Raw genomic sequence first — 23,441 nt, forward strand, 5'->3', positions numbered from 1 at the left:
GTCTATTAGGATTTAGTGACAAGTTTTATGTTGTTGGATATAGTCTGTTAATTGCAAAAACAATGTATAATATAAAGATATGTTCTGTGAAAACATGACTTTTCCACAAGGTCAGACTAGGTGGTGTTTTCTGGTCCAGCTTGGTAACGTCTGTTCTGCTTAGACCCTACGTCATCCCTCCTGTACAAGACTTTTCATTACGGGGGTGGCTCTGGTAATCAGAAAGAATAACAGTGATACGTGGTACCCAGGGATTCTGTCCAACAAGACAGCGTTCTTCAACTTGACCCAGACCGATGTGTCAGGACATCAATTTACTGTTGCAACCAGCATTTTTAAAAGAGTAGGAGCGAGAGTATCAAAGTACATCAGTTACAGAAAGAATAAGTTCTGTTGAGTGAAACTTTCATTTCTGGAATGAGAAGATGTGTTTGTGTCCTGTCATAAAATATGTTTATGCCTGAGGGCAGCTATAAGGCAATTCTGAATAGCACCGCAAGAGATGACCCATACCTACTATCTGCGGGAGGTGGGACCCAGTGTTTTACAAATGCACTGGCTTTTTGACATGACACGTAAAAGGCAAATGAACAAATCGCGGTGCTCTGGCTGGCACACCCCCGTTAGTTCTGCTGTTACCAGCCTCTGTTCTCTTCGGCTGTCACACCCCGCACCCCTCACTGTAAGGTATTAAAATACTAGCTATAGGTATTAGAACACACATTTCATTTTTTTCCTCTCTTAGTAAGAGCTAAATTTCCTTGGACAAGAAGAGATGCACGCTCTTAAGGAAAATATGAGACCAGAAATTAATTGTCAGAAATGTTCTAAATTTAACATGTTTAGACAGTAATAAAAGTTAAATTACCACCACACACGACAGGAGAACATGAAGCATATGAATATGAAGTATAAAACGTATTCACTAATACTTGCAGCAATGATTTGAAGTGCTTGCACGGACAGTTGTCTTGCTTTCTCGCAGTTTCCTACTCCATTAGTGGGTCATGGAATCAATTTGTGGTATGTGAGTAATGATTCACATTAAAAGACACAACAGAACAGAAAATATCTGTGTATCACATATAAGGATAAATAATAAAGGAGACAGAGGAGATAGAATAATAGTAAATGTATATAATTCTCCAGGCTCCCTTGAAAAATTAAAAATAAACAAACACTTAACCAGACAACATCCAAGTATTTTTAAAACTCTCAAAGACTCAATAATGGTATCACTGGTTTTGTGATAGCTTCTGTTTTATTGTGTATTACACTGGAGGACTACAGCAATTAAAAAAAATAAAGAATTTATATCACCAATCTTTACAAAAATAATAAATATAAAATGGAAGCATTTGACTACAGCAGCTCAACATAAACCCTGATGACGCCCCAGGAAGCATAGAGTTACAGGGATTATGTCAGCCAAGAATTCAGAGTGTTGGAATGAGCACTGAGATAGTTCCCAGGACGTATGGAGAGAAGCAGTGTGGAAGGGAGAAACGGGACAGCTTTATTCTACACGGCTCGGAAGAATCTGTCTGAGTAATACATTAATGTGATCTATCTTCCTTTGTTAGGAAAGAAATACTCCTGTTTATGAAAAATATTAGACATTCAGAAAAACTTTTTTCTAGTCAATGTAACACAAAGAAAAGTTAAATAATCAACTTACAGACACCAGAAGCTTTAGTCAATTCAGAATATTCTTATCTTATTGCTTTGGTTTAATTTTATATAAGAAATAATTAATATTAAGATTTTTTTAACAAACCTGTGGATTTGTATGTGTGTGTGGTACACCAAGCGGGTAAAAAAAAAAGGAATTCTTTGAAAGGGATCAAAGTAGTTCTCTACCTTAATGTGTGAAGGCCTCAAAGCCAAAAATATTAAATTTGGAACCATTCAATAATTGAGCACCTACAGAGTTACGAGTTGAAGCGCAAAAATCAATAATGTCCCTTTCTTCAAAGTACTGAAACAAAGGTATACCCAAGAATCTGTGGGAACCCAAAGGGAAATTTTTTAATTCCTGCAGTTTTAAAAACATGATTAAATATTAGCAATTTTAAAAAATTTAGTTATTTATTTTTGGCTGCGTTGGGTCTTCGTTGCTGTGCACGGGCTTTCTCTAGTTGCGGCGAGCGGGGACTACTCTTCATTGCGGTGTGCGGGCTTCTCATTGTGGTGGCTTCTCTTGTTGCGGAGCACGGGCTCTAGGCGCGTGGGCTTCCGTAGTTGTGGCATGCAGGCTCAGTGTTGTGGCTTGCGGGCTCTAGAGTGCGGGCTCAGTAGTCGTGGCGCACGGGCTTAGTTCCTCCGTGGCATGTGGGATCTTCCCAGACCAGGGCTCGAACCCATGTCCCCTGCATTGGCAGGCGGATTCTTAACCACTGCACCACTAGGAAGTCCCTAGACCTTATCTTTCGTGATAATGATTTACTATTTTAAATAAAAATATATTTTATAGGAGCAAGCATCTGAGTTATCACTGTTTACAAGCGTATTGGCAGTATTCAACTGTAAGTAATTCATCCAGAGATTATATCAACAAGCACACTAAAAAAAAAAAAATAGTGTGGTGTTCATTTGTAGGAATCAGCATAGCTCTTGCTTTCTAGAAATTCTGAGAGAGAAAACTTCTCAGATATGAAGTGAAAGTCTTAAATTTCCAAGAATAACATGCTACATGTATTTGCATAATCATAATTTTCTTCCATAACGATACTAACCTGAGCATACTCAAAAAAGGATAACCTCCATGTCAATCTGTTCATAAGCAGTGTTCAATCTAATTTTTTAAAAACCGTATGAGCAAGGATTCTTAAGATGGGAAACCAAACACACTTCCAATTTCATTCTCTCTTTACAATAAAGCGATTTTGAAAAAGAAGTAGAATCTTGAAGTCAAACATGTGGTTGCCGAAGGGGAAACATAGGAGGGAGGGATAAATTGGGAGACTGGGATTGACACACACACACACACACACACACACACACACACACACACACTACTGTATATAAAATGGATAACAAATAAGGCCCTGCTGTATAGCACAGGGAACTCTACTCAGTACTCTGTAATGGCCTATACGGGAAAAGAATCTGAAAAAGAATGAACATACGTGTATGTGTAACTGATGCACTTTGCTGTGCACATGAAACTAATGCAACATTGTAAGTCAAATATACTCCAATAAAAAGTTTTTTAAAAATGAAAAAGAAGCAGGCAAGGACAAAGAGGATAAGGGAGTGGAATAAATTTTGGACAATGGAAATCAGATGAACGTGTGGTATCAGTCTGGAGGAAGCTAAACCCTACGTCTTCAGGGATGCAACAGGACCACTTCACTTCATGCTGCGGAAGCCTCAGAAGACCTGTGTCTAAGAGCACGTCAGGACCGGGGAGTGGACCAGGTGGAGGAGGGGGTGGGCTAACCTGAGGAGGGACAGGGATGGGCATGTGAGAAGCATCTACGTCCTTTCCTCCAACAGAAATCTAGAGGTTAATGCCCCCGGAAGGGTGACGGCAGAGGCACTTCTGTGCTGGGGGTGCAGGCGCGGCTGGCTTCCCACCACCTCCTTCGGGTCTGAACTTCTAAAAGGGCATTGACAGTCCTTCCTTCCTAAAACAGCCCCCTGTTCGCTGCACTCCCCGAAATATCTCCCCCACTTTATTCCTCAGACCCCAGCAGGACCAGGGCTCCCTGTTTTGTTCCCACTGGTCTGCCAGGACCTAGGAAACCTTCAGGCCACACAAGGTGCTCAGTCACATCCGCCGATGACCGAATGCTCACTCCACACAGCAGTCATCTCTAAAGAGCTAGCGATTCCCATCAATGGCTTTAGTTATATTTTAGATACCTAACCCAAGGTTCTGGTTTTCCATCTTTAATGCCCTAGCATACGTGCAGTGCTTAAACGGTACAAGGGCCTCCTCATACATGATACTGGCTCCCTTAAAACACAAGCAACCGGCCACTCACAGACGATGATGCCCATACTGTCCTATATCTAATCCCACTAGACCCAGTTCCTTGAATTTCTTTCAAATACGTATTGGCCCCAAAAGAGCCGACGGTGTGGAAGAGCAGACAATCAGTTTCCAGAACTACGGAGCAGAGATGCTCTCAGAGGAAGCTGCTCTCACTGCCCCCGGAATCTAAGGAAGGAGCAGGGCCCATCAGGCAGGCATGAATGCTACGGCACCATTACAGTCAACTGTTGCTCTGACGGCAAAGCCGGGTAAAGGCGACCCCGGGGAAGGAAAGTGGACACAAAGCCACTTACACTCTTAACCTTAGGGCGCACTTAAAGCCTCAACCCCCAGGTTCACGGGGGGCTCACTTGACATTCTGCTCTCTTCTTCCCCTGTGGCTCACCTTCCTACGGAACCAGAGAAGAAGAAAAATCATTTGCATGACGGTTTTCCCGACCACCACCCGACTGATGTTCACACAAAGAAAAACTCGAGCTTCCTAGAAATAGTGCGCGCAAGACGATTAATAGAAGTAATAATGTTTGGAAGACTATGTTTATTTTTTTTGTCCAAGAGTAAGCCAAGGAACGGCTCGTGTGGAAGGCTTTTATTAGCAACTTTTATTAGCTGTAGTCTCCTGAAGCTATGGCCTGAGTAAAATTAATTGTTTCAAAAATGTTTTCAACAACAAATGCCAAGGAACACTGACTGATACATTACTGACCTTTCAGAGCCTACTATTCTTGGACTCCGTTGTATTACACAGTCTTACCTCTGAATTCTTTAAATTGCTATGAGATTCGTTTTCTCGCCCAGACTTACCGATGTCATCGTCTGTCCTGTCGATGGGGTCTTTCTCCAGGCAGTCTCGCACGATGTCCCTGCTCATCAGAGGGTCCGAGGCTCTCTCGATGTCCTCTTCGTCATCATCATCTTCAGAGTCCACTGCTGTCTCCGGTAACCCACTCAGGTCCATCTCACCAGCCTCACTTTCTGTGGCCTTAAAACAGACCCCAAATAAATAGACAGATGTATAGACAGACAGACAGACCAACTTTCTTAAGGAAATCTTTTGTGCCCAAAAGAAATAAAAACAAGTCTAGTTCGAAATATTGTTTTTTCTCATATTAACTTTCCATAACTAAGTTACACGTATTCAATGTTAACAAACAGTCGTGCACTAGGCACTACAGAAAAGAATTACTTCAACAAAATATGAGTGATTTTTATCACTGCTGGAATTTCTAGTTAGGATTAATGACTATCAATAATTCTGATTACCTGTCATACGGCATTTGAAACATAGTAGAATAAGAAAAAGGCAGTATCTGTTTTCACTCCATTTTTCAAAGAGAATGGCTTAAGCGAAGAGCTTAAGGGTGACAATTAATTCTGAACAATTCCTTCCCCCAAAGAACAGGTGTAGACTTATTAATGCCAAGAAGACTGAACCACTTCTCTCTTATTAGACAGTCTTTGTGAAAAAGTGAATCCCAAATCAAAGGTAACCTGATAACTATGCAAACAAAACATTAATAATTACTTTGATGACCCCAGTGTCCACTCTCCAACTATACATCACCAAAGGTGTGAAAGACCCTACATGCCTGTAGGTGACACAGTCTTTCTTCCCATTCCTCAACACCGCTGAGTACAGCACAAACCAAATGTCAAGTAATCAAGATCAAGAAAGAATGAGGCAAACGTGAAATTAGCTCAGGAACGTCTGAAGGAACCAGGTATAACAGGAATGAAGAGAAGGAAGGAAGTCTAAGAATGCTGCTGTCTTTATTCATAGCTGCAAATCTGTAGCTACTCTCTAGTGCTGAAAAAATGTTAAAGAAATGCAATGACCCAATCTCTTAAATTTTTTAGAATTTGTTTTTAATTCTGGAAAGAGACTCCAAGGCCTGTTATGGTTCTGTGATTAAAAACAAATATTTAGTCTGAATCAAGAGTCACAAGTTTCAAAATGGTCTCTTCTGTTGAGCTATCTCAAGTACAGATGCGCTATCCTTTCTAGGCTATTCTATACGCTTTTGTAATGATCAGCTCAACGATCATGTACTATGTATCATACTGGCCTCATTTGACGTATGTACCCAGAATTTACTAACTGCTTAAGCACACTAAGAATGAGTACAATTAAGTATCAACTATATCCATTTTGAACATCATGAATGTGGTTTTCCAGATAAAATAGTAAACGCTTAGAAACGCTTTACTATAAAACTATTAATTTTGTAGAAGACATAAAGTTTACCAACTTCAAATAACTCACAGTCCACATGATTTTCAAAGACAATAAAGACATCTTATTTTGAAGAATAGGCAAATACAGATTAAAATGAATAAATGAAAGATGAAAATATAAAACGCTGAACGTAATAACAGAAAGCCAACACCAAATACTGACAATGTGCCAGGAACTCTGCTCTAAGTGCTTCACATGCATTGACTTGTTTAACCCTTCAACAGTCCTATGAAGTAAGTCACTGACTTTTACTATTCTCCAAACATATAGGTAAAAAGAAATTATTTCTCCAGGATCATGTTGCTGGTAATTGTGGAATCAAGAACAGAGCCAGGAATTCCACCTCCAGAGTCATAACTACAACCTAATCTGCCTCTTTGTAAGAGATACTTAACACATGAGTGCAGCTTATAGAAGGATCTATACTTTTTCTATCATTTAGTTTAAATCAATGTTTAAAGAATAAATTGTATTATTAAAAAAATTTTTTTAAGAACACATATATTTATTTGTTTTGGCTGCTCTGGGTCTTAGTGGCGGCATGAGGGATCTTCGCTGCCGCATGTGGACTTCTTAGGTGCGGCATGCAAACTCCTAGTTGCAGCACGCACGCAGGATCTAGTTACCTGACCACGGATTGAACCTGGGCCCCCTGCATTGGGAGCATGGAGCCTTACCCACTGGACCACCAGGGAAGTCCCATATTATTTTCTTATCAACAAAGTTTCAGCTTTCTGAAGTCTTGGTTTATATCATAGAATATTTAATTCTACATTTTGAAGCAATACAAGTGTGTGTTAATATTTTCTGAAGTTTAACAAAAAGAATTTTAATCACATTTCAGTTCCTTACGTACGATTCCCTGAACATACATTATACCATACATTATAAGAATTATCACACATTATAAGAAAAACCTATGGGGAAAATAGTTGAAGACAGAATACCTAATGAAGACAGCATGAGTGAAAATGGAAAGTCTAACCTCTACAAAAGCTCTTTCAGCAGTGGCCTTAGTGAATACTGCTGCTTGGGTAGGACCACGGTGAGCAGAGATGCTCCAGGTGGGACAGCAACATGGCCTTGCAGCCAAGGCCAGAGAATTAATTAATTGTGGCACAGTCAGCAGCGCACCTCTCATTTATGATTTTTTTAAAAACTGAAGTCTAGTTGATTTACAACGTTGTGTTAGTTTCTGGTGGACAGCAGAGTGATTCAGTTACACAGATACATGCATATTCTTGTTCATATTGTTTCCCATGATGGTTTATTACAGGATGTTGAGTATAGTTCCCTGTGCTCTACAGTAGGACCTTGTTGTTACCTATTTTATACACAGCAGTGTGTATCTGCTCATATCTCTAACTTAAATCGTCTCTAGATTCCAGAATGACACTGAAACAGCACTGGATGTGATACGGTATGCCAAGGCTGTGAGCAGAGAAACTAGGCCAATATTATTGTTATCACCACCTTATTTCTAACGCCTACAAATGTGACAATTTGCTAATGGTTGCTATGAGTACATTTTCACCTCAGTTTCATCTTAACATCAAAGATTATTTTTCGTCACCTTATATTTTCTAAGATACAATCAGTCCTCTACATCCACATTCTTTAATATTAGCCTAGAGTGAAGAGGCACTACTGAAGATAAAAATAAGAACAAAACACTTTTAAGTAATATAGCGATATAACTTAAGGTTTTTCTTAACTTTTAAACATCTAACATATGGTAAGAGATGAAAGATATATTTTACACCATCCCAAATAAATCATTCCTATCATTTAAATGAATGATATTTAAGTCTTAAATAGAACAAAAAGATTTTCCAATGTGAGTCGGATTAATCTCTCCAAAACTGAACCCACCACCCCATCTGTGTAAACAATCATTAGTTGTTTTCTATGCCTGTTATGTGTATTCCATTGCTTAAGAAACTATTCATAAAATAACATTTATGAAACCAGTAACTTAGAAGATTATTTTTATTTAAAATAAATACCCATGTTTTAGAGACACAAATGTAGAGTACAAACGTATGGACACCAAGGGGGGAAAGCAGGGGGGTGGTGGTGGGTGGGATGAACTGGGAGGTTGGGACTGACATATATACACGAATATGTATAAAACAGATAACTAATAAGAACCTGCCGTATTAAAAAAAAAAATTCAAAATAAAATAAAATACCCATTTTTATTTTAAAATACTACAGAATTCCTTTTAATAATACATCTTAAGTAGAACTCAATGAACAAGTTTTTGGGAATCTAATTTCGTGAACAATGAGACCCTTGGAGACTGAGTGGAGTCCAAGGTTTAGTGAGCACTGACTGGTCTGTGGCAGGTGGGGAGAGGGCTAAACTTGAGTGCGCGGAACCTGGGACGCACTGGATTTACATCCGCTGAATGAACAGACAAAGCAGAGGTTAGTGGTTCAAATCTCAGCTCTAGCATTCATCAAGAGGCTTTATCAAAGTCGCTGATCCTCTGTAGACCCAGTTTTGTCACCAGGAAGCTGGAGTTACATTTCACCATTCATAGGATTGTTCTTGGATCAAATATGCGGAAAGAAAGCCAGTTACAGGCCACATTAAAGTCCCTTCCTCAAGGGGACACGTTTCCACCTCTGTGCTGGCACCCCTCTACCCCAGCAATGAGCCTTTCACGCAATTTACACTGGCAGAATTTGCCAAAACACCCCCCCCCAACACTCTGTTAAATATCCCAACCCCTTACACACTGTAAAAATTTCCCTCAGGCTAACTGCACCCATTAAGTTCTGGCTAAATGGCTCACACGGTAGTTATAAAAACAGTGATTCTATATTGAATGACTACTGTGTATCTAGCACTACATTTGATGCTTTTAGTGCATAATAATCTTCATATCAATTCAGCAAATTAGGATTATTACCACTATTTTCCAGATGAGAAAACACGAAGGGAAACTAAATAAATTGTTCAAAACAAAACAAAACCTAGTAATTGTGCCAGGACTCAAAATCGGGTCCAACCAACACAAACACAGAGTGTTTAGTAAAACACAGAGTGTTTAGTAAAACACTCTGCACTATAATACTTCACCCAGTTTTCCAAACAGACTGTCTTCATAAAGAAAATAGTTAAAATATAATAAAGTAATAAAATGTGTCTTGCTTTGCTAAGTCACAAAACATAAAATTTACATTTGTATATAAACATAAAACACTTGCTACTTTCTAGCTTCCACCAAAGTACAATATTACTGAGATAATGCTAGACTCTAAACCCTTTCATTCTCAATAAAGATATGCACACACTTTATATTTAAAAGGTATGTGGGTAATGTGGGATTAACATACACACATTATTATATATAAAATAGATAACAAGGACCTACTATATAGCACAGGGAACTATACTCAGTATTTTGAAATAACCTATAATGGAAAAGAACCTGAAAAAGAATATATATATATATAACCGAATCACATTGCTGTACACTTGAAACTAACACAATATTGTAAATTAACTGTACTTCAATAAAAAATAAATAAATCAAAGGTATAGAACAATGTCATTTAGGCAAAGAACTCCTGTTCTCAATTAATTTACCTTCCACATATATAACATAACATAGATTTAGGTGCACATTACAGCTAAATAGTATTATTCTCAAAAAAAACTATTAATATTCTCAGATCAATGCTGAAAGCTCTATGATTTATTTAAATAAGAAGGGACTAAATCTAGTTTGTTATTATGAATACAGTTCTTAAAACCAGTTTATTTGGCATTTTTAAGGATATCAAGTAAATGAAGAAACTGAGGAAATATTAAATGCCATAAAGCGCTAGTGAAGTGTTAATTTAAAAAAAAACAATGTAACTACTACACGTTTATCATTAAGTACTTAAAAATCATTTATGAAAAAACTTTTTGCCTATTAAATATCCCACACCCACACATATCCCCATGTTTAGGAGGGCTGATTTATAAGTAATCTTGAAACAAACTTTATGCAGAATTTCAAACATACATATGTAACCCAAATAGCACCTGAGTCAGACCCTGATATAAATTTAGGCTAGAAATTTATGTTGAAGGCTAACGCTGATGCTAATTTAACTGAGACAACAAAGTGAGTAGGCACTGCAGACAAAGCATATATATGCATAAACTATGAAAATATATTTGGAAATAAGTATAATGCTTGCATTAAATCCAGTTTGTGTATCATAATTTGTGCTCTTCCTAATTTTACACTAGGAATTTTTTTTTAAATTTCAATATAGGATTTACCTAAAAGAGAAGAACAATTCTTTAAAGCTTTTAATATAAATTGTTAGGTTTCTTTCCAAAAGCTACAATCCTAACAGGTGTAAGAATGTCTATCTATAAATATTTATTATAAGTAAGAAAGTCTGTGCTAATTTGATAGGAAAAATAGTTTCATATTTAAATCCTCATATACTCAATTACTTATGTCTTAAATATTTATTTAAGGTATAGACACGTGCATGTTCTCTTCTGCAAATTACCTAGCCTTGTCCTTTGAATATCGTTATGCTATGAGTGAAGTATTTTTCTTATAATTTGCATAAGTGAGTTAAAAGTCTGACTTTAAATCTTTGTCTCAATTGCTCTTTTAATTATTAAAAGTTTTGATCATTCATTACACCATTAAGAGTTTGCTAACTCCTGGGAATCCCCGGGCGGTCCAGTGGTTAGGATTCGGCACTTTCACTGCTGTGGGCTCAGGTCTGATCCCTGGTTGGGGAACTAAGATCCCACATGCCCTGCGGAGCAGCCGCAAATAAGTAAAGTAAGTAAGTAAGTAAGTAAGTAAGTAAGTAAATAAATAAATACTTTCCAAAAAAGAAAAAAAAAAGTTTGCTAACTCTTTATCTGGAATTTAATCTTAATTATGATATGAAGTATGGTCATTAAAGTGGGTCCCCTCCCCCAAAGACCATTTACTGAATAATCCATCACTTCACTGATTTGAGGTTTCCTCTATTCCATATTGCATGCTTACACGTGAATTTCGTTTTGCTTGAACTCTGTTCCATCAGCCTGCCTATTTTCGTAGTTGTTTCCAGTCCGCCCAAGTCACTGCTCTGATAATCACGCCATTAACCAGGGCCTTACCGTGACTGGAAGTTGCATTGTCTCGTGTCACCAGCTTAGGCATTCTGCTTTCTGTCACCCGCTTTTCAGCTTGCTTTCATTGCCTTCCAAGGCAGCCCTTTTTCAAAACAAGCGTGTTCCTCAGTCTTCCAGGCTCTCTGAGCTTCGTGCCTGGCTCTCACACTCCAGCTTCTGCCCCCTAGTCTAACACCACAGTCCCATTCCTTCCACGCGTCTTTCCTGAAGGCCTACGACTTCCTGGCCCTATTCCAGGCTCTAGAGAGAAGACGAAGACAAGACAGAGAAGTCCCTGCCTCTTGAAGCAGTCATGCTGGGGGACAGACATATCTTAGAAAGTGACAATCACTTCAATTAAAGTCTAAAAGACCAGCCAGGGACGGGACCAACATGTAGGACCTGCGTTTCAAAGGGTAAGAAGGGAAGAACTCTCTGAGAAAGCGGTCCTTGGAAACGAAGGCCGAAAGGGATCAATGAAGGCCGAAAAGGAGAGAAAATTCTGGACAGAAGGCCTGCAAAAACAAAGCCCTGCGTTACAAGGAGCCTGGCGTGCTGTGCTGCTCCGTCTGTCTTTCCACTACACTCCTTGAATAAAGAGGCGGTCCCGGGGGAAGCCGAATCTTTGCTTTCCTTGTGCTCGCTGTGGAGAAAACTACTTACCAGGGCAGAGGGAAATCACTCTGTATTTGGGGGCACCTACCCAGCCGAGCCTCCGATGCTCTGGTCAATTTGCTCCCCTTCTCTCCAAAACTATGATTCCAAAATGTGTCTCTCCTTGAGACTCTCCACCTGCCAACCCTCTCACTCTGAAAGAAGGAACTCAGAGACACCAGGCAGAAACTCGCTCAACTCCCAAACTCCCCACTCCAAATCCACCATCATATGCCCCTGTGAAAAGAGAGGAGGTTTCTTTTCTTAAATAAGCTAGTGATTCCACTTTGCTCTTGAATTCCTCTCCTCCAACTCTCTCAGAAAAATTATTCAAACTTTTTCTCTCTGGCACATGGCATTCCATGACAACCTCTTTGTATCCGTCTCCCGAGCATTTATACTCGCTCCAACGTGACAGCTTCCTCGAAGTCAGAACTGGATGCACGAGAAAGGGGTCGCCATGGGAGACAGCTGCCCATCACTGGAGCCGCTCAAGAATCAACCTGACTGACAGGAAGAGAGTAGAGGATTCAAACACAAGACTGGTCGCCAAACCAGGCGCATCTGGCAGATTTCTTCTCACCTTTAGAATTTCTGATTTAAAGACAGTAGGGGATCTCTAGTCAATGTTAGTCCTAGAGTCAGTAACCAAATCCTTAGTTACATCTATGGATTTTTCCTTAGGAAGGATACAAACTTACCAGGCTACATGCCTGTCATCAAGTTTGAAATGGACAGCTGTGAAACTCAACTAAAATGAACCAAAATACGCAGGGGTCCTCTTTTCCAACTACACCCCAAGCTAAAGCCGGACTGCAGGCTGCAAACTCCAACCCCCATAGAACCAGGTGGAGTTCTCACCACGGTCTGGATCCTCAGACAGCCTGATGGGGGCTGGGGACAGCCAAAGTACCATCAAGAATCACACCCTTCCCCAACCTACACAAGGTAATAACACATAAAGCTAAAGTTTCCCTCAGAATACGCCTCCATAACGTATACAAACGACTCACTTCATTCTTATTATAAATTTACCTTCTAGGAGGCTCCATTCAGCCTGGAATTACACCCGAAGAACAGCAGGGGTAACTGCTACAACCTCAAGCTGTGTTCCTACTACAGGTCTTTAAAGCACGTGATCATCTCAAAGTGTAGAAGACAAAGGCTCTATCATGATGTTTCAATTAACAGAAGCTAAAGCACAACTTTTACTTCTACTGTTCGCTGTTGTATTATAAGGGATACTCTTGAATAAATGTTCAAAAAATCAACTTCTAAAAACAGGCATTATGCAAGGGGGGGGGGGAATAATTTTACCCTGATCCACCACCTCTTCCTCCTCTAACATTTGAAAATGGGACTACTTCCTAAAGATTTAATTACAAGCTAACATTTAATGCCTCAAAGTAGAAACTTGAAAAGTTACTTTAAAGAGCCAGATCATTATGTTTCTTTTTGCAAAATAATAAAAAAAAGTTCTTAATCAGCTAAGAATCTGCCAATAATTGCATTTGTGGCTATCACTTATTAGCCAGTGAGCTCTCCACAACACCTCTGAATTATAGAAAAGTGGGTACCTAATGCCTCCTGAAAAGAAAATTAACTTTCTAAGATCTGCTAAATTTAGGACTTAAACAGACATGTTTTGCCCTGATGGTATTCTGTTTAGATACTTTTAGTAATTTTTTAAAAAAACAGAAACTGAGAGCTGCCTGAATATATCAATGATGGTGAAACACTGTAATATTGTTAGAGAAAGGTTTTATTGCGGCCATCTCCTATCACTATTCCTAAGGAGCCTAGAATTATACTTTGTAAAGTGAGTATTACATTCTTTTTGTTTGAAACCATCTGAAATCCCATATTAGCTGTAACAAAAAAAAGGACCTTTTTTTGCATATTTCAGTCCCTTTTCCTAAATTGGCATTTTCTAAGCCAATGAACCATTCCTTAACAATTAAAATTATTTTGCTTTAAAAACATTTTTGAAATTCCATAATTCTAGTTTTTCTATCCATCACTGTCATAAGAATTTATTTGAAACATGTAAGTCTATAGGTAATAAAAATAATGCAAGAAAAATAATTCAGTGATCGAATCTTAATAATCTCTTCCTTTTGTCACACCCAAGACTTTATTAAGAAAAACTTAGTATGGAAGCATAGTTCTGAAGTTTTCCCCTACAATTTTGTTCAAGAAAGGGTCATCAACCTAGTACACCTACAGTCAAATTAATAAAATATTTACAGTCCGGGGACACATTTCCATTGTAACTGCTCCATTTAAAATTCTGGTAACTGGTAATAGCAGAGGCAAATGCATTTAGACTGTAGTTCGACTTCCTAAAACAAACATACAACATACTACATGTCTGTGTGAAGCATAAACATTACCATTTTATGTCCATGTGTGCACACATAATACACACACATATATTTACCTTTAAGATTCTATCCATGAAAAATCACAGAACTCCTCAGAATACATGAAAATGAAGCGAATGACAAGGAAAACACCTTCCTACCTGGTAGATATCAGAAAGACTGCTGCTTCCAGAATCACTGGTGATGCTACATCCTGAGTGGCTGGAGGAGACGTGAGTCACCTGTGGGTGGAGACTGTCGGTGAGGTGTAGCTTTGTGAAATCTGCAGGAAGCTGGGGAAGGATCAGGAGAAACTGTGTTACAGCTGGAACCGAGAACTCCAAGCAGGCATCTACAAATTGTGTCACACTCTACTCCAGGCCAGGAAAGGTCCTTCATTTTTTAAATTCACCATGACTAAATACTGTCCTATTTACCAAAAATCACAAAATGAATTTGTCAAGTTTATGGGCATTCAATGAGCCTTAAATCATACTAAATTCAACGCTTAAGTAGGTGGGTTTGGCGGTTAAGATTAACCTGGTGAGCACTGAATTCAATGAGCTACAACTTTCAAATTATACACCAATGAGCAAATTAGTCTTCTACCATTTGTCAGCCAGCAAAGTGCAACTCTGTGGCAAGAGACAGCTTAAATAAGAAAACAGATTTGAGGTTCACGTATGCCCAAATGATGTTTAAAGGTTAAAAAGATGAGCATCTTAGAACAAAGTGTATTGTTATACAAGTAACTACACAGGCACTACGGAGAAAACAGGAAAGTACGCTCTCGGAGAACGCAGAGTCGAGAAGGTTATGGACAACATTTACCTATCACAGACACATAGATACTACTTGTTCACGTCTAAACTCCAAATACAAATTGCGTCTATTGAACAGATTCCCTCAGCATCCCCCAAGTGCTTCTATCACCCCCCATACAGCAGAGAAAATGCACTGAAAAAGGAAACATTCACCCATTCAACAAATATTTACTGAGCCCTCTTCCTCTTACTATGTGCTAGTTAGTGAATGAGATGCTAAGAAAACGCTGCCCTTAAAACCTTACACTCATAAGTTATTAGCAATTCTTTTGAATTCAAAAAGGGCACTATGTATCTATAGCATCACACTTAGAAGACACTACTGGCCAATAATAAACCTGACATTTCAAAATATATGCTAACTGACACGCTGCACACTGATAATATCTTTCTTTCCTGCTGGCATACTGATCCGATTTGGCTGCTGAATAATAAATAATAAAGACTAACTGTTAAAATCAAACTTAAGGAAGAGCTTGCCTTGGCAATACTGCCTTCTCTCCTGGGACCCTCATCCCTCCTCCCCTTCCAAAACCAAGATGCCACTTCACAGTTTAGAGTAAGTCCCACAGGGGACGTGATGCAGGTTCCTGACACCCACAGCCATTCAGACCTGACTCAATAAACAGATTACGACACTTAATAGTACTGAACACACGGATGGACTTGGAAGGCATTGTGCTAGGTGAAATAAGTCAGACAGAGAAGGGCAAACGCAGTGTGACATCACCTACATGTGGAATCTAAAAAAGTATAACAAAGTAGTGAATATAACAAGAAAGCAGCAGACTCACAGATACAGAGAACAACTAGTGACTAGTGGCTGCCAGTGGCGGATGGAGGAGAGGGGTGGGTATGGGATGGGCTCAAGGATGTACTGTACAATGTGGGGAATATAGCCTATATTTTGTAATAACTGTAAATGGAAAGCAACCTTTAAATTGCATAAAAAATTAAAAAAAATAAATTAAAATAATTTAAAAAGTAAAATTATACCCCTTCAGAAAAAAAACCATTTAATATAGTCTGCAGAGAAATAATATTTTTAACATCACGGGAGACAAAGTATACAAAGAAAAGATTTAAACATAAATTTATTGGGGGGCATATAAACAGATGCTAAATAAACAGATAAAAAGGCATATGTCGGAGAAGCTCAGAGAAGTGAGATGTTTCTTCAAATGTGTGAAATCATTGCAAGAACGATGTATATATACCTCACTATGAATGTTTTTTTAACTGATAATTGAAGATGATTTGAAATAGATAAAACTGGGAAAATAACAATTTCCCTGCAAGGAACAGATAGGCGAAAACCCCCAAATTTGAGAATTTATATATTTTATTCACAATGTAGAATAGCGAAATATTTCCAGGATTTCTTCAGGAACAGTCTGAAGACAAAAGTTTGCCAAGCTGCGTTTTACTTGTAGCTGAGTGATACATGTCAGATAGTAAAACAATGGGTTCAAAGCCAGGATAAACACCCTTCCCCATCTTGGCTACGTTTCGTTGAACGCAGTCACTCACCACAAAAGGCAACTGAAGAACCAAGACTCCGTAGCTCAGCGACTTTAAAAGGCATCAGTCGATACAGGTACTTACAGAACAGTAAACTGATTTCTACTGATTATCTTTTATAGAGATGACTCAGGTCGACATGTGCCACACAGTGTGATTTTTAAAACTTAACTTGAATATGTCAAGTAAAGATGTATCCATCTGATGAAGTTTTACTCACCAGACAGTTATTGACTCAAGTCTCGCAGGACAGTGTCCGTCAACTGGTCGTCTTTCCTGACTAAATGCACTGTGGGGAAAGCACAGGAGCCTTCGAGCTCTAAAGCTCTCAACAGGTTGTGGAGTGTGAACAGACAGTCCACAATCTACTCATCTACGCTCACTTAGACCCCAAAGAGCAGAATTACGTGGCTTTGTTAAGCTAAGAACCATAAAGTCTGCGTGTAAAGAGAAAAGAAGAAACACTTTCATTCTTAAGAATTCAATTCTACTTTAGAAATACTTATTAAGTATCTGCTATGTCAGACACTCTGTTAGGGACAGGAAATATCAAGGTGAATAAGACACCCCCAATTCCAAATGTAAATTCTACTACCTAAAAAGTCATTGTAGTAGGTGTCATGCACAATAGAAAAATAAGTCAAACACTCTTTGTTTGTTTTTGGCCACGCTGCACGGCTTGCAGGATCTTAGCTCCCCGACCAGGGATCGAACCCCGGTCCCCTGCAGTGGAAGTGCGGAGTCCTAACCACTGGGCCGCCAGGGAACTCCCTCAAACATAGTTTTTTAAACGTGGCTTTTTATCTCCCTACCACCACTTGTGTTCTTTGCAGACAATGAAATGATGTTAAAGTTAATGCATATAAAATTCAGTATTAGCTAAATATCTCTTTGTATGAGAACAGATGCCATGCTTGAGAAAGCTTCGCATTTCTCCCCATAGATGGGGATGAGAGTCCCGTGATTAAACGCTATCAACAGGCCACGTCGGCCACGGCTGTGGAATGGGAGGGGTGTGGAGCTTGTCTGCCGCGAGAGAAGAGGGCCTGAAACGCACGGGTGCGGCCCAGCCTCACACTCTACAGACTGGAGACCTGAGCCCAGGCCTAAGGGAGGCGGCTCTTTCAGAGGGAAACGAACCAGCCGGGAACTGGGAGTCAGGGTGCAAACACAGGCACAGGCACCGCGTTCAACCTCAGGGCAAAAGGGTAACGCCGAACGCTGGGAGCCAGTAACTCACTGTCGGAGCAAAACATACCAAAGCAGGGGGCCACACGCCAAGGACAAAAGGCTCACTTGTCCCGGCTTTTCTACGCTTGATCCAGGGCCTTTTTAAGTTACTATCACCATGCTGTTTAATCAAATTTCCGATTAAATGGAGCTGGGAATTATCTTGTGGCTCTAGCCACCACTTATAACAGGAATTCTGCTCAACAATAAGAAAATTTTTTGAAGCTGGGGCTATACGCAGTAGTTACCTGAATAAAATTAAATAATAATTAAATAAATTAAAGGGGAAATTAATATATTTTATACATTTTGATCTTAACACCAATATATTCAATATTTAACAGCAATTCATTACGAACGCAATTCAAGGAAATCTCTTATATTTTTCTTGTTGTCATTTAAATGCTTTTATTTTCATATTTGATTGTACGAATATATTACTGCTCACATTTTTCCTGGATCAAGCAATCTATATTCCTAAAGACAGGGCACTTGTGAATCTCAATTGTAACAAACTAGTGTCAGGCAAATGACTGAATCACAGCTTCACCAGAAACACTATTAATTACATAAGAAACAACAATGGTAATACGTATTTAAATCAGATTCTTAAATGCGTAAAGTAAGCATAAACAATATTAATCACAGTTTTGTAAAATCTGGGTATCAATTAAATGGTAGCTGGTTTTGTTTTCTTTTTTGGGAGAAACAGGGGTGCTCTAACAATTAGCTTTAAGTAAGAAGTACGAGGGAAGACTTAAGGCTCATATACGAACAGGCATTTGATAGCCTTTGGTTTATTAATTAATGATTGGCATTCATAAAAGTACCGGCTAATAAATGAACTCTGTTTTGAACATAAATTCAGTGAGTGAGGACGCCTTGAAATCTCTGACACCGCTAAATAAACACTTTGCTGAACTGGTAGAATTCCTCCAAGTGGTGCTAACATAGTAGAGACTAGGGCATTTCCTTTCTTCCCCTTCCTTCTCTCCCCCCAAAAACTTCTTAGGTTGACGCTTTCCAGCTCTACAGGAAAGGGCTGCTATACCACTGGTAATACATTGGTACATTACACTGGTTATGTAATGGAAACATAGTAGAGTTCTATGTCCCATGATGCATCAGCATCGTAGGACTGCTGAGAAATCCAACGGTTCGAAACTAAACAAAACAAAAAAACACTGTCACCATCAGTTGAAATTTACCTCACTAAAAATTTCCCAACGAACCCCAGAATCCCTTTTATTTCAAGAAATTGCTACAACAGAACACACAAGGTTTGGGGTAACGGTTAGAATCTATCCAATCCTCCCTGGCAGTTCACCTTGAGTAACAACAGTACTAAGGTAAATTGAGTATCACACTCAGTGACTGAACACCAGCTTCATGTTAAGACGCAACACTAAGAATTTACCCAAATGAGTGCTGTTCTCCCCAGGTCATCCCTGGAGCTCTGTGAGCGCTTTCCACACTCATATTTTCAGGCTCTGAGGGGAGGAGCTGGTATATTCCTGGACACATTGCCCATTTTTTCCTGAGGTGCCAGTGAAAATACAGTCTCCTCTATTTCCCATTCATTCATCATTTATTAAAGACCTGTATAGTGAGGATTAAGTGAACGACTGGGTAGAAAGCACTCAGAGGAGAGCCTGGCACCCAGAACCAGACAGAAGGGTGTCGGCCATGAACCACCACGTGCAGACTCGTGGAAGACACAGGGGCTCCCAGCTGTGGATTCCTGCATCTGGAATCTAGTCTGGATGCCAGCAGGGACGGAGCTGCTCTCAGAAAGGGCCTCAGGGGCCAGTCATCACCCAGCTCCAGACACTGTTCCTTCAGCCACGGTGGGACTCAGGTTGTACTTTAAAAGCAAGTCATATTTTCTCTCTGTGTACACACACACACACAGCTTTTCTTTTACTAAAACTGATCTTTTCTAATACGACAAGTTCCGACACACTCTGACCTATTTCTACATACAGCTTGCACAGGCAGGAATATTATTTGGTAGCTCATTTTAAAGACCACTTTATACTATGGTCAACTTTTATTTCTCTACCCCATAATATTTCTTTAGGAACACCAGACAAAGTAAGCATTTGGACTCCTGAATATTATTCAGCAGAAATCATTTTTACTTCTCTCATATCCCATTAAGACGTGCTCAAGACCCAGGACTCATCCTTGAAATAATACTTCATCCATCAGTATTCCACAAAGCAAAGAGAAAGATTTCTGCACAGTATACAATTTCTTTTGTTTGTAAATATACATAAAGGCAAGAAACAAAGCTTTCCCCAAAGGGTCGTGAGATAATAATTTAATAAACTGATAGATTTAATAATATTTCTCATTAAGATACATGTAGACATTTTTAAATATTGGTATGACTATGCTTTAAAGGAACGAACGGTTCAACAAAAATTTGCTTTATATTTACTGGAGAAACCTGCCAAAAGATTAGCAATTTGTAAGAACTTAATATTCTCCCAGCTTCCTGGCAGGCTCAAAAGACATAAGTCTCATTGTACATATCAAGTTATCTTCTGTTCAACTTCCTGCTAAGTCAAGCAACCCTGAGCAAGTTGATTAACTTCTGTGCACCTTAGTTTCCTCTGTAAAATGAATATAACATTGGCCAGTGACTAAATGAAATAACTTGTAGAATCCACCTGCAGCTGTCTCTCTCCCTTTCCAGTCCCGCTGCCATTTTTCCATCTTAAGTCAGATAGTTTCCAAATTCAATGGGAAAAAAAAAAAAAAACTAACTTATTTTTGACACTCTCATACCTAATACCACCATTATAGTACTTTACTTATTATATATATTTTCCCCAAAACTCTACATATTTTATTTTTTTAATATTTTTTGATGTGGACCATTCTTAAAGTCTTTTTATATGTTAGAAATATCTCCTGAAATGTGGTGGTGACCCAGCCCTCTCCCCAGGGCAGAAAGGCTACCCGCGTGTTTTTTAGGGTTGGTAACCTATGAATGAACCATAAACTTCCTTGGCTACAGTGGCATGAATTACAATCTGAAATTTAATCCCTACTTTTATGAAATAAGGATAAACAGAACACAAACAGAACAACTTGGACCCCTGTTGAGGAAAATAAATAAGCAAAACTAGTAAATTGACTGAAAGGCTGTCAGTCACACGACTGATGTTTTCAAGCAAATACCTTTAAGAAGCCTTTTCTATCGGACATTCATAGAAAGCACTGAATAGGAAACTCATGTGGACTTCACTTCAAAACAGAAAAGTGGAATCCTTTAGTATGAGGAGAAAGTGTATGATCTAAGTACCATCTATTCCAAGATGTAAGGCTGTGTAAGGCAACAGTAAGGTCACCTGCACACCAGTCCTGTTCTTACAAGAATCTCACGAAGTAGGTTATTATTATGACTATTTTTATTTATTTATTTATTTTTGCGGTACGCAGGCCTCTCACTGCTGTGGCCTCTCCCGTTGCGGACCACAGGCGCCGGACGCGCAGGCTCAGCGGCCGTGGCTGACGGGCCCAGCCGCTCCGCGGCATGTGGGATCTTCCCGGACCGGGACATGAACCCGTGTCCCCTGCATCGGCAGGCGGACTCTCAACCACTGCGCCAGCAGGGAAGCCCTATTATGACTATTTTAGATAAGAGGAACTAAGACACAGAAAAGCTATTTGCACCAAGATCACACAGTGAAAAGGTGGCAGAGAGAGATTCCTGGCTGCCTGGCCCTGTACTGAATACACTTAAGCATTGAACTTTACTGTATTTATGGACTTATTGGTTGACTTGAAAACTCTCATGAATACTGATGAAACTCTGAAATGTCTGCTTATATCAATTTACTAATGTAGTTTCTTGTACAAATTTCAAAATCATATAGAAAAACAGTCATTTAAAACAATTTCTCACTTTCATAAAACAAACTTATTAAAACTTTACATCTGCATCTCCAATGTCAACGATTTTGACATCACACTGCCACTTTTTGAGTCATCCAATAGAGTTTCCATTCCTTCTAAATAGTTTGAGATGCACCACTTTTTGCATCTCTTTGTGATATACTGTGCAACATTAGTGAGGTTGATTTTTCATTGTCTTGTAGGTTCTTTACAAAATCATTTACTATTTATAAGCTAACCTTTAAAATGTTATGGTAATAACCAGTATTTGCAACTCTGAGATCACATATCCAAGAATCATTATTAAATCTGTGTAAAACTTCTTTAACTTCCTCATCCCACGTTCCACAATATGACCCTTACAACATTCCAAGCTAGCATTGTTTGAGGTCAGTACTGCCTTATGTTCCTTACTGAAGAGTACTTTTTCTGTTTAAAAAAAAAAAAAAGGTAAAATGAATTGAGAGAGAACCTCATAATGTAAGAGACAAAAGCAACTCCTTCTCTGGTGGTTAACTCTTGCAGAACGAAATCTTGCCTGATATATTATACAATACCCCTAACATCTGACAATCAGAGAAAAAGTATGTGGGTGCAGGCACACACACAAATAAGTTAGTCAACTAATTTCATCACCTTAAAGAAAGATACCTGGCACAGTGAGAATAGTTCTATAATAAATATCAGAACCACTAAAAGTCTGTCCTCTGAAAGACAGTTGTAGTTTTTCAAAATGAAAATGTTTATCTGGGACCTAAAATAAAACAAACTATATAATCTTCCACAGAAATACCGAGGTAGTTAATTACCATGTATGTATCAGCAAAGGAAATGTCCTGTTGTCTGTTAAAACACAGTTTTATGATGATGGTTTTCAAGTGACAGCCACTCCATTCTCACTCCAAACACACACACCCCCCCCCCATATAATCCCTTTTCCTTTTATTTGCAGCTATAAATAACCAGTGATCTGAAAAGCACACCTTTCTCTGAGGAATTTCAAAAAAAAATGTCTAGATCACTTAGTCCAAGATTTTTTCAATAAAATACATGGCAAATTTTGGCACTGAGTCAGGTAACGGAAAAGTCACCTTCTGGGTAGCACTTCACCTACAGAAATCCTAACCCTATGTGCACATTCTCCTCACGTGAGGAATAATTCCCCCATTATCTGGGGCACATGTGTACCTAATGGGCAACGTGGTGAACATTTGATGCCTCTTTGTTCCGATACTTATAAAGAGCCCAGATACTGCACTTCATGGACGGAGAAACAGAAGGTCAGACAGCTCAAGTGGCTTGTCCAAAGCTCCCAGGTCCATGGCTCCAAAATCTACGCCCATTGCACTCTGCATCTGGACTCTAGAAGTGTGTTATTTGGGGCCATATTCTAAGCCAACTGTGACACCCACCTGCTCCCTGATTTAAACAGGAAATATCCTAAGAAACTTTAATATCACCATAGCTTCACTGTCTAATACAAAAACCAACCCAATAAATACATTTTTTAGCGAAATTGGTGATTATCCATATAGTAATACTGATCATATTCTACAGTTACTAAAACTTGAGTTCTCGT

At 39.1% G+C, this 23,441-nt stretch overlaps 1 protein-coding gene across 4 annotated transcripts in view; it reads right to left on the bottom strand.

Annotated features, from left to right (window-relative positions):
- RAPGEF2 (Rap guanine nucleotide exchange factor 2) overlaps positions 1-23,441 on the bottom strand; it is a 241,738-nt gene that overhangs the window by 38,866 nt on the left and 179,431 nt on the right. For all 4 annotated transcript variants that reach the window (XM_082838707.1, XM_082838706.1, XM_082838708.1 and 1 more), the window contains 2 exons: positions 14,543-14,674; positions 4,805-4,982 (listed from right to left, as the gene is read on the bottom strand). In XM_082838707.1, coding sequence (XP_082694833.1) covers positions 4,805-4,982; positions 14,543-14,674 — 310 coding nt within the window. The remainder of the gene's footprint in view (positions 1-4,804; positions 4,983-14,542; positions 14,675-23,441) is intronic.

Source organism: Leucopleurus acutus (assembly GCF_964270905.1).
Source record: "Leucopleurus acutus genome assembly, chromosome: 4".
NCBI classification, from domain to species: Eukaryota; Metazoa; Chordata; class Mammalia; order Artiodactyla; family Delphinidae; genus Leucopleurus; species Leucopleurus acutus.